A 12,432-nucleotide genomic window follows, 5' to 3' on the forward strand; every position below is an offset into this window, starting at 1 on the left:
AGGGGCTGATCCATCCCCAGTGCGCTGCACAGCCCAGGGCAGCGTCCCAGAGCGTCCTCATGGAGCTGCAAACAACATCCCCCCTCTGCAGCCCTGGCCTCTCCCCCAGCTCACACAGGTGCCCCATCCTTGCAGGCACAGACACGGCAGCACTGGCTCAGCAGCCCCTGTTTGCATTGCACACAGCAGGGGGAGCACCCCCATGCTGTTGGTGTGGGGACATGAACCTGAGGGAGCACAAATGCCATCAGCCCCTGGGGCCAGCAAGGGCTGGGGGACACCAGGGAAACCACTCAGCTTTGTCCTGGCCTCTGCAGTCATTGTGACACAGCTCAGCTCTTTTTCTTTCTGTTCTTCATTGGAGCTGCATCCTATCTCCTGACCATCATGTGCTACGACCGCTACGTGTCCATCTGCAAACCCCTGCACTATGGAACCCTCCTGGGCAGCAGAACTTGTGCCCACATGGCAGCAGCTGCCTGGGCCAGTGCCTTTCTCAATGCTCTCATTCACACTGCCCGTACATTTTCCCTGCCCCTGTGCCATGGCAATGCCCTGGGCCAGTTCTTCTGTGAAATCCCACAGATCCTAAAGCTCTCCTGCTCTAAATCCTACCTCAGGGAACTTGGGTTTCTTGCTGTTACTGCCTGTTTATCATTTGGTTGTTTTGTATTCATTGTTTTCTCCTATGTGCAGATCTTCAGAGCTGTGCTTAGGATCCCCTCGGAGCAGGGACGACACAAAGCCTTTTCCACCTGCCTCCCTCACCTGGCTGTGCTCTCTCTGTTCATCGCCACTGCTGTGTTTTCTCACTTGAAACCCCCCTCCATCTCCTCCCCATCCCTGGATGTGACCCTGTCAGTTCTCTACTCAGTGGTCCCTCCAGCCCTGAACCCCCTCATCTACAGCCTGAGAAACCAGGAGCTCAAGGCTGCAGTGTGGAAACTGATGACTGGATGGTTTCAGAAACAATAAACTGCTGGCCAGTTTCTGCAAATCACTTGAAATGAAAGTGATCTTTGATCCTTCTTGTTATTTTCATTTTGGAGGTTCTTTCTCTTTTTATTTTACTTGTTTAATCTTGTTAACTAATAAATATAATTGTTTTTGCCATTTCTCATTGTGTTTCTCTCCACCTTCCCTGTGGCCACAAACTGTGTCAATGAGCTCTTGGTGCCTTTAAAGTAACTAAAAGATCTCCCAGCAGTTTTTTGCAGAGATGCCCTTTTGTTGCCTTCTCTGGAGCTGCAGCAGCCATGTCTGTGTGCAGAGCTGGGGGCAGATCAGTGCTGGCCCAGCAGCTGTGCCCAGCAGCAGCAGCACTTGGTGTTGCCAGTGCTGCTGCCGTGCCCTTCCCCACTGCCCTGGTGGCCCTGGTGTTGCTGTAGGGCCTGAGTGCTCTCGGGGCCGGGCACAGCCCTGGGGGTGGCAGTGCTCCTCATGGAGCTGCCAACAACATCCCCCCTCTGCAGCCCTGGCCTCTCCCCCAGCTCACACAGGTGCCCCATCCTTGCAGGCACAGACACGGCAGCACTGGCTCAGCAGCCCCTGTTTGCATTGCACACAGCAGGCAAGAGCACCCCCATGCTATTGGTGTGGGGACATGAAGCTGAGGGAGCACAAATGCCATCAGCCCCTGGGGCCAGCAAGGGCTGGGGGACACCAGGGAAACCACTCAGCTTTGTCCTGGCCTCTGCAGTCATCCAGAAAGTTTGTTCCCATCAGCTGGGAGTTTCCTATCCCACTACTGCAGGTGCTGTTTCTCAGAGCCAGGGCTGCCTGGCAGCCACCCCCTAACTGCCCCGAGCATTTCCTTTGCTTCACCTTTGCTTTCCTTCCTCTTTCCTGGTCCAGATTTCTCCTGTTGCCCACCCCTGTTTCCTCCCCTGCAAACAGTCCATCCCTGTTTGCCCTTTCCTCTCTGGCCCCACTCCCCATTGCAGTTCCTGACTTGGCCCCATGGGAACGTCCCTTGGGGAGCAGGACCATCCTACAAGTGCTGCAGGAATTGTCTGCAGGCTCCTGCAGTGCCTGGTGCTGCTCCCTTGCCAGAGGCACCCCAGGCCAGGGAGGCACATCTGGGCTGCTGTGTCTGGCTCTGGGGCTCCCTGTTCTGGGCAGTGAGGAGGAGCTGCAGAGGCTCAGCAGGACTGACAGGATGGGCTTTGGGGCTGGCAGGAGAAGCTGAGGGACCTGGGCTGCTGGAGCTTCTGAAGAGGAGGCTCAGTGCTCATCCTGCAACTGCTCCAAGGGTGGATTCAGAGAATCCCAGAATCAGCAAGGGTGGAACAGGCCATGGAGATCATCAAGTCCAACCTGTGCCCTGACACTGTCTTGTCTCCCCTGAGCCTCCTCTTCTCCAGGATAAACAACCCCAGCTCCCTCTGTTGCCTCTCACAGGACTTGTGTTCCAGAACCCTCCCCAGCCTGGTTGCCCTTCTCTGGACATGCTCCAGCCCCTCCATGTACTTGCTAAGTTGGGAGCCCAGAATTGGTCACAGCACTCGAGGTGCTGCCCAAGCAGTGCTGAGCACAGGGGAAGAATCCCTGCCCTGCTCCTGCTGGCCCCACCATTCCTGATCCAGGCCAGGAGCCATTGGCCTTCTTGCCCACCTGGGCGCACTGCTGGCTCATGTCCAGCCTGCTGTCCATCAGTCCCTGTAGGTCCCTTTCTGCCTGGCTGCTCTCCAGCCACTCTGTGCCCAGCCTGTAGTGCTGCAGGGGTTGTTGTGGTGAAATTGCAGGACCCAGCACCTGAACTTGTTAAACCGCACCTTGTTGGATTTGTCCCCTAGATCCAGCCTGTCTAGGACCCTCCAGCAGATCAACACTCCCAGACAAATTGGTATCACCATGATTCCATGAGGCCCCTGAGTGTCCCAATCGTCTCCATGATTCCATGAGCCCTCCCAGTGTCACCAAGTCCCTTGGATCCTTGGGCCCCACCAAGGCCCTGCAGTGTCACAATCGATCCTTGGTTCCATGAGGTCTGGCAGTGCAGCAATGTTTTCTTTGGTTCCACTGCGTCACAATGGCCTCTTGGTCCCAAGGGCGACCATGGTATCAAACATGTTACCTTCTTTCCAGGAGTCCCTGAGGAGCAGCCCTGGACTCTTGGTTCCATGGGGCCCTGCAGTGTCACAATGGGCCCATCATGACACCAGGTTCTGCTCTGTCACAATGCTCTGCATGGTTCCACAAGGCCCTGCAGCGTCAAAGAGGCTTCTTGGTTCCATGAGGCCTCAGAGTGCCACAATGAATTCCTTGGTGTTGCAATGTGACAATGGAGCCCTGGTGACACAAGATCCTGCAGTGTCACCAGGGACCCTTGGTTCCATGGGGCACCACAGTGTCACAATTGTTCCCTCAGTTCCCAGAATCCTTGCAATGGAGCGATGGCCCCTTGATTCCATTATTCCCAGGCTCTCACAACTGCTCTGTGGCTGGTTCCCCGAATCACAGAATGAGCAATGTTGGGCATTCAATTCCAGCACACACCTCAGTGTCGAAGGAAGGGGACCAGGACACCAATTGGTTCATCATGGCCCACTTTATTGAACAAATATCAAACACTTATACAACAAATAATAAGCTTATAAATATTCTGTAAGCCAAGCAATATATTGGTTAAACTATAGCATTAACTCATCCACATTCCTTTGAGACTATGTTCTCTATCTCTCCTGCCTCACTGTCCATTTCTTTATCATGTTTTAAGAAAATCATGGACACATTATCTCACACCTGCAAAATTTGGAACTATCTATGATCTTATACTTTTTTATTTTTAACAACTAAATTCCCAACATCTCCCCTGTTTTTATTAAAAAAAAAAAAAGAAAAGTTCTATGGGTTAAGTGTGTCACATTCTTTGCAACACAAAAATAGACAATTCTAACAACTAAACAGTATTTTCAGTTAGTAAGGTTTTTCTCTTACAAGGGATCTAAACTAGGGAAACAAACCCAAAAAGGCTATCACTAATTATAAGATATGCTATACAACAGATATAAAAAAGAATTCTATATACTATAAAGCTCAAACAAAACTCAGGTGTGTTAATATAACTCACAAAAATAAGCTAAAAAAAGTTTGCTCTCTATTTTTAAACAGCAAATTCTGATTGTCTTTTGAAATAAACAGGGCCAGGAGACTTCTTCTCCTTTTTAATGCCTTTATTAAAAGTGATCAGCTCAGGATTGGGCGTCCCAGCAGGGCTGCAGTCCCTGTCGCGTCTCCCAGGGCGACTCAGAGGAGGAGGATATACGCAGCTCCGTCCACTAGGGGCAGAGTCAGGGATCCAGTCCTCATGGGAGCCTTTAGGGCGTGGTGTCCCCGTCAGGTGTTAATCCTGTGACCTTCCCAGGTGGCTAGTCCCGGCGTTGGGACCACTCCCTGCTCAGGGCGAGAGGGACTCCGCATCTCTGCAGGCTCAGCCATTGGCTCCTCATGTCTAGACATCATTTTAGTCTCTCAATTCTTATTTGGCTCGTTGTGTTTGGGGTTTTCTCGTTGCATTTCGAGTCGGGGTCCCACAAAGCATTCTGGACTTTGGAGTCACTTTGCATAACCCCCCCCCCCCCACCCTCTCAGGTGTCTTCCCTATGCTGTAAAACAGCACTGCCTCGGGGAAGAGCAATCTACCGCACCCAGCCAGGCCTTTTACTAATACAAAAGAGGAGATAAGCTCTACCGACCCGGTATTACAATAACAAAGCACTAAGAATCCTGGCAGCGCCTGAGACCTGGCTGCGTCCCTGCAACTCTTTCTCACAAAAAAATATTAACTGAACTTTTGTTCATAACAGTCCCCCCTCCTTTTCTTTGATCGAGCTTAAATTCTTAAGCTCGCATCAACTCACAATTTTTTGTTTTGAATCTACTATAAATCTCTTGTGCACTGTGGTAATCATGCTTACTTAACCTTGTTACTTTTCTTGGTTTTTCCAGATTGGTTTGTACAGCCAATACTGTTTTACTAAAACAGACAAATAAGCATAGTAAAAAGAGCAATCCTCCAAGTACACATACAGCGAGAAAAACCACGTTTTCCCATACATATTTTCTGAAAATCTCTAAATTCTCCCACCCACTGGGATCAAGTGTAGGAGTTTGATCTTGATTATTTACACATGCCAATCTTTTTATTTCGTTTGAAATGTCCCTAATAATTGAATTCTTTATTTTTAATACTGCCTGGAGCCGGATGACTTTGTTCAACACAGATTTTGGGATCCGAACTTGGCTTCTACTATTTTGGATTTTCTCAATTTCTATTTCACTTTCCCGGTTTTGTTTAATTTCTCCCAAATCATTATATATAGGAACTCCCAAACTTGATCCAGTTTCTTTTGGTAATAAGAAAATTGGTTTTATCACCCTAGCAATGCAGTTGCCAGTTGAGATCAAACTTAGGGGTTTAGAGCTCCCCTGAAATGTGTTCCAAAAGGGGTTTATCTCTTTTCCAGTACACTCATATAAATACTTGTAACAAACAATTTTTCTTACCATTTTCACAATTTCTTTGCTTTTTACTAGATCTGCTGAGCTTGTTTCAGCAGCATCACATTCAAAGCAAAACCAGGCTTCCTCTATAGGGCACTCTCCTAGGAGTGGCTGCCTAAAAGTGGCAGTATTCTGGGCTATCCAATACATTCTCTTATTTTTCTGATAAAGGACCAAGTGGGAGAGGTTAACACCATCAGGGTTAGAACTAATGTGGACTCTCGACAAGGAGCTCACTTCCTCCTCATAGCGGGGTTGGTAGCACTCTCTGCACGGCTCAGCTGGGCTCCCCTGAGCAACACCAGCAATCAGAGCCATCATTACTACCCTTCCCAAGAGTCCGGTATGGGTCATCTTGCACAGCCTGCCCACCCGGCCTTGCCTCTTGGGGAATTTTACTGAGGAGAAGCTTCCAAGCTCTTTAGAGTCCCTTTTACCCGCTTCTCTGGTTAAGCCTCTCTTGGTCTGTTCCCTACAAATTTTAGTTTCCCCCCCAGGGGAGTGTTCTGTAGAGGGTTAACCTGGAGTCTTTAGAAGTATATTGGGGAACTTAAACTAGAATTACTTATTTACAGCCTTAAACTTTTTACCAACATAATTTACACAAAACAGTTTTGAAACATTTTAAGCAATATTAGAACTCTGATACCAATTTTTCCCATACAGTTCAGTCTTTTTGACTCTTCCTCCTGAGAGTCAACTTTAAATCACAGTATACCCAGGTGAATTAACTTGTGATGTGGATGAATCCATATCCAGTGCCCGGAGGTGAGTTGTGTGGACTCTGGCTCAATGCCAGAGGGGAAAACTGGGAGTCTGGCCCAATGCCAGACGTAGAAACTGGGAGTCTGGCCCAGTGCCAGACGGAGACAGGGGTGGAGTCCGGTCCAATACCAGAATGCCAGAAGGAAAAACTTGGTGTTGAATCCTGGTCCAATACCAGGGGTGAGAGTGATGTGAGTCCAACCGTCTTAGTAATGAAGAATACCTGGAACGGGCTTTCAAACACAGGCATTAATGGTCTACTGTTAATGATTTTATCAAAACTCAGCTTCTCTGTTTAATGTTATCAGTAATTTCTCTTTTTCCATAGTTTGTATGTTTCTCTCATCAACTTCTACATACTCTGTATTTTGCAAGGAGTTGTATTTCTCAGCTAGCTTAACTCTCAAAGTACTTTTATTCTCCTATTTTTTTCTGTGTATTTAATTCACTGGTTTTCTGTTCTGTTTTCAAGATCTTATTTATTTATCTCTTGCTTCTGTTTCTTACTTTTACTTACAGCTTAAATACTTCTTTCAACCCCTTACACTTTATTTCTTTTTCCCTTTTTTTTTTCTTACACCATTCTTTTACACAATACACTTCCTTCTAAGGAGATGTGGTAAAACTTGTAATGCACAATCTACATTACCTCTATTCTAACTCATCTATATTCACTCTCTCATTTCTCATTCACTTTCACACACTCCTCCACACCTTTAAGACACAAACTTATTGCTAGAAAATCACGGGTCCCTATAGCCCCCCTTCACCTTGGGGTTGGCCCACAGGTCTCAGTATCTCTGGGCCTCTTGGAAGGGCCCAGACTCTGGTTGCCTCTGGTGCACATTCACCTGTGAGGCTGCCTGCGTGTCACTCACGCTCTTACAGCTACGGCTCCCTCACACATCTGGGGAGCCCTAGTCTGGTTTGCAGGTCACACACACACGCTTTGGTCACAGCCCCCACCCGCCCGGGGGACACAAGCCTGGTTTGCAGGTCACACACACACTCCCACTGCCCCCTTCCCACCTGCCTGGGAAGTTGAGGCTGACTTTGCTTGTGACTCACTCTCACACACACAACAAGACAACAATAAGGTACCTTTTACTTTCACACCACTTATAGTAAGTTAAGTCTTACTGGCCAGTTTTGGTGGTATTGGATATCCTTTCTGCCTAGCTGGTTTTTGTCTAACTTCAGATGTTACTTTGTTGAGACAGGACTTATCTGCTCCGGTATCAACCAAAAATTCAAATTCTTCATTTAGGGGTCCCACCTCAAAGTTTACCAAGGGCTCTTCTAGATGTTGCATTGGGTCCCCTATATTAAAAAGCCCCTGGCACCCCTAGTCCTCCCCCTTAAGAATCCTTCCTAAATTATCTTGTTCCCTGGCTATTGCCTCATCGAGACTGAGCTTTCTACAAAACCTCCTGATGTGTCCTGCCTCTCCACAGTAATAACACTGCCGTCCTCTCAAAGGGACTTGATGTCTCTCAATCCTTCGTGCACCTGCCAGTACTGGCCTGTCTCTGCCTCCTCCTGGTGGTGTACCCGCCCTCCCTGCACTTTCCCTAGCTACAGCAACCATGATCTTAGCCTTTGCCTTTGCCTTTTCTTCCTCCCTCCTTAAATACACCTTCAATGCCTCTCTAAATAACTCATTTATGTCCTTCGCTTGCCACTCTTCCATCTTTTCCAGTTTCCTCCTTATATCAGGCCAAGATTTGGTAACAAATTGGACTTTTAGTAGCATTTGACCTTCTGGGGTGTCTGGGTCTATTCTAGAGTACAACTGGAAGTTCCGCTTTAGGCGGTTAAGCCAGGCAGCAGGAGCTTCCTCTTTCTCCTGTGTACCCTCAAATGTCAATTGGGTGTTAGTTCCTTTGGGAACTGACTCTTTGATCCCCCGTATTATCAAAGACCTATATTCCCTCATGGCCTTCCTCCTCTCCTCCTGGTTAGGGTTCCAGCTGGGATCCGTTAGTGGCAATTTCTGTTCACCTGATGGCACCTGGGGTCCTGGACGGTTATCTTTCTCCCAAATTCTTATGCCAGCCACCCTAATCATCTGGACCTCTTCTGGAGAAAATAATATACTCAGGATGGAATTCATCTCCCCCCAAGTGTAGATATTTGGACCTAGAAATTGATCCACTTGGTTGGCTATGCCCACTGGGTCCTCAACTAAATGCCCCAACTCTTTCTTGAATCCTCTCACCTCAGAAGCAGTTAGGGGAGCATTCACAAAGCCAACACCTCCCACTACTCCTCCCATAGGAACCTCTCTGAGGGGAAAGAGTCTCCCTGCCTTGGAGGTCTTGGATCTGGTACCACAGTACGGCCCATCTTCAGATGCCAAACTACTTTGAGGGATATCTGGGTTACCCTGAGCTTTCTGCCCATCAGCAGGTGTATTTGCTGATAGCTGTTTATCGGGCGAGGAGGCATTTGTGTCCCAACTAGGAGGAGGTAAAGGGACAGCAATAGGAGGGGGAGAAGAGACTGAGTGGATATTAAGTGGAGCTGGAGAAGGGGTGGAGAATGCAGCAGGTGGAGTAGGCACCTGTGGTGGTGCAGAAGGAACTGGAGGGGATACTGGGTTTATCATAGCGGAAGCTGAAGAGATAGAAGGAGGAGTCTGAGCAGGTGGTAGTGAGATGGCAGCCGGGGGAAGAACCGGACCTGCCATTTGAGGTGCTTGAAGAAGAGGATTATAAAGTGGAGGGGCAGAAGGAGGCAAATAATCCAGGGGATCCCATCTTTTACTAGTCCTATCATCCCCTCCTTCATTCTCCTCTTTCTTCCTCTGTACCTTACAAATTTGCACCCCTTCATCCCCAACAGTGCTCTTTAACCAGCAGGCTACATACAATAATGGCTCAGGATCAGTATCCCCTCGAGCTGTCAGATAATTATTTAATAGCTGGCACATCCACTTATCCTTTGTCCCACACCAAGGCCATCCTCCTTGTATCTCTAATTCTGGCCACACTTTCATACAATAATGGATCATTTTCGCTTTATCTAATCCCTCCGTGGCCTTTATAGAATCCCATTTTACTAACAGTTCTCCTAAGGGACTATTGGGATGTATATACCTCAGTCTCTTACCGGTCTTTCTACTATTACACCCTCCCATTTTACAGGTCTCAACAGTAAAAACGTCCCAAAGATGCCTTTACTGACTGGTAATTTCAAAAAGAACCTTCTTTGAGGAGCTTCAGCCTCCTCCACTGAACTTCAAATTTCTGCCTGATGCTCAGGACTTTATACTGAAACAACTGCCCAATCTCTTGATTGCCCAACTTTCCCCACGTCAGGTCTTACATCTATCGGGACTTGAACACACGATGCCTCGGGCTAAGAATCCGGGTTGTGCCTGACTCCCTCAGTCAGGAGAAACAACTGCCTGATTTTTAGTTTGCCTAACCCGCCAATTTTTAGGCTTCACCGTATCAGGACTTAAAAGCAAACCATAGCCTCCTTCGCTGGGGTTTGTGCCTGACTCCTGTGTCAGGACTTACTTTTGCCTGCAGGGCTTATGAGCTACCCGAATCCTTCTCGGGACTGACAAAATCTTATGCGAATCCTTCTTGAGACTTACAAATGCTACCCGAATCCTTCTCGGGACTGACAAATCTGCCTGACTTCCCTCTGTCAGGACCTATTTTGGGTGCGTGCCACTCATACAAATATTCCCTCCGCACGCCCGGAGAGGGGGGGCCCTTTATTCCCCCTTGGGAGACTCACTCACTCTAATTCCACGTGCTTCCCCCTGTTTCCAGCCGGCTTTCTCGCGAAAGCTCGGAAACGCGGTACTGAGAGGTCTGCTCTCACTTCGAAGGTCCGGCTGCCGGCCTCCATCTCATTCACGCACACATGCGCACGTCTCCAGCTCCCGCCACTGGCTTTCTCACCAATCTGGTGCTCCGGTGCTCCTCTGTGTCGCTGGTCCCGAGCCGATCCCTCTGGTCCTGGTAGCCAGCTGTCCTGAAGTCCAAGATGGCCAGTCTTGAGTCTTCTTGCGGCGTGGCTATTCCGGACGAGCACCCCCAGCTGTAATAAACAGGGCCAGGAGACTTCTTCTCCTTTTTAATGCCTTTATTAAAAGTGATCAGCTCAGGATTGGGCAGCTCGGCAGGGCTGCAGTCCCCGTCGCGTCTCCCAGGGCGGCTCAGAGGAGGAGGATATGCGCAGCTCTGTCCACTAAAGGCAGAGCCGGGGGAACCAGTCCTCGTGGGAGCCTTTAGGGCGTGGTGTCCCCCGTCAGATGTTGGTTCTTTCAGCTTCTCAGCTACCTGGTCCCGGCATTGGGTCGACTCTCTGCTCAGGGCGAGAGGGACTCTGCATCTCCGCAGGCTCAGCAACTGGCTCCTCATGTCCAGACACCACTTTAGTCTCTCAATTCTTATTTGGCTCGTTGTTTTTGGGGTTTTCTCTGTGGGTTTCAAGTCGTGGTCTCACAAAGCTATCTGGTCTTTGGAGTCACTTTGCATAACCCCGTCCACCCTCTCAGGTGTCTTCCCTATGTTGGAAGAGCGCGCTGCCTCGGGGAAGGGCCATCTACCCCACCCAGCCAGGCCTTTTACTAATACAAAAGAGGAGATAAGCTCTAACGACCCGTGATTACCATGACAAAACACTAAGAATTCTGGCAGAGACAGAGACCTGGCTGCGTCCCTGTAACTCTTTCTCACAAAAAAAATATTAATTTAATTTTTGTTCATAACATCCCCGACGTTACCAGATGGATCTATTGGCCAGACCAGAAGGATTTCATCTCCCTGTTGGCAGCTATTCCCCCAACCCAACCCTCCTTTCTCTCTCTCTCTGTCCTTATCGCCTTTCTAATCCTTCTGTTACATTTGCTATGGGCATGCAATAAAAGGTGCATTTGTTTTGATTGAAAGTCCCCTGCTGTGTGTCTTTAGGTATTGGAAAATAATGATAAATAAAGTACACATAGTTCATAGGATAAATCGTAGACACCAGCCCCGGGATGGAGAGTGTGCCTCTGTCTGACCTGCTGAAAAGATCTCAGCAGCCCAGAGAAAAAATGTTATAGATAAGAAACAATAAACAACCTTGGAAACCAGAGCCAAAGAATTCAGACTCCTTCTTGGAAACATCAGGCTGGGAAAAAAGGATTCTTGGGGTCATCCCCGACTGCAGGGAACCCAAGATTGGGCTTCTGGGCTATCTGGGTCAACATCAGAGTAAATCTGGAAGTTTTGCTTTAGCCTATTAAGCCATGGTGCTGGGGTGTTGTCTTTTTCCTGGGTGCCGTCCAACGCTAAGCTGGTATTACTCCCTCTAGGGACTGATTCTTTTATCCCTCTGGTCATCAGGGACCTGTAATCTCTCATGTTCCTTTTCCCCTCTTCTTGATAAGGGTCCCAGTCAGGCTCCACTGAAGGCATTTTTTGGTCACCTGGGGGCCCAGGTTGGTTTTCTCACTCCCAAATTTTCATTCCTTCAGTTCATATTAATCGAGTCTCTCCCGGGGAAAATAGGATGTTAAAGATGGAGTTCAGTTCTCCCCATGTATAAATATTAGGGCTAAAGATGGATCAATTTGATTTGCAATTCCTACTGGGTCTTCCACTAAGTTTCACAGTTCTTTCTTAAAGTTTCCAACTTTGGACGCATTCAAGGGAGCATTTACAAATCCAATCTCACTGGCCACCCTGCCCATGAGAACTTCTTTGAGGGGGAAGAATTTTTCACTTTTGCCACTTTGGACCAGGTGTTACAACATCAGCTGTGGAGGCTGACTGCTTAACTTCACTCTTGGGCATGATATTCTGAGACGTTTTTTGGCTTCTCATTTGTGGTGGGGAGGCAGAGCAGGAACTTGCTGGTGAATAAGGGGTGCATGAGATGGCAGAGGTAAGGGGACGGTAGTGAAGGGTAAAGAGAGTAAGGAGAGGGTGGAGGGAAAGGTGGTGGAGGTATAACTGGGTTAGGAGGTGGTAAAGGAATGACATCTGGGAGAGGAGGAGGAATTGGTTCCATAAAAAGAGGAATTGGAGGAAGGATTTGAGGTACTGCAAGGGTAGGAGGGAGGTAGGTGGTCAAGGGAGTCCCAGTTCTTGTTAGCCTTCCCAGCCTCTTCTTTTACTTTCCTAGCTTGCTTTCCCTGTTTTAATTTATAGACTCTTG

General features: G+C 48.4%; 1 protein-coding gene and 1 long non-coding RNA gene across 2 annotated transcripts in view; both read left to right on the forward strand.

The window, feature by feature from the left end:
* The window catches only part of LOC141727740 (uncharacterized), a 572,619-nt gene that overhangs the window by 123,991 nt on the left and 436,196 nt on the right, over positions 1–12,432 (forward strand). The gene's annotated exons all lie outside the window — the stretch shown is intronic.
* LOC141727756 (olfactory receptor 14J1-like) lies at positions 388–975 on the forward strand. The gene has a single exon (XM_074534040.1). It carries the CDS (start codon positions 388–390, stop codon positions 973–975), a length of 588 nt encoding a protein of 195 aa, XP_074390141.1.

The sequence above is a fragment of the Zonotrichia albicollis genome, unplaced genomic scaffold (genome assembly GCF_047830755.1).
Source record: "Zonotrichia albicollis isolate bZonAlb1 unplaced genomic scaffold, bZonAlb1.hap1 Scaffold_254, whole genome shotgun sequence".
Taxonomy (NCBI): domain Eukaryota; kingdom Metazoa; phylum Chordata; class Aves; order Passeriformes; family Passerellidae; genus Zonotrichia; species Zonotrichia albicollis.

Excerpts from the sequence above, each read along its gene's own strand:
- LOC141727756 (XM_074534040.1), top strand. The coding sequence starts at position 388 with ATGTGCTACGACCGCTACGTGTCCATCTGCAAACCCCTGCACTATGGA.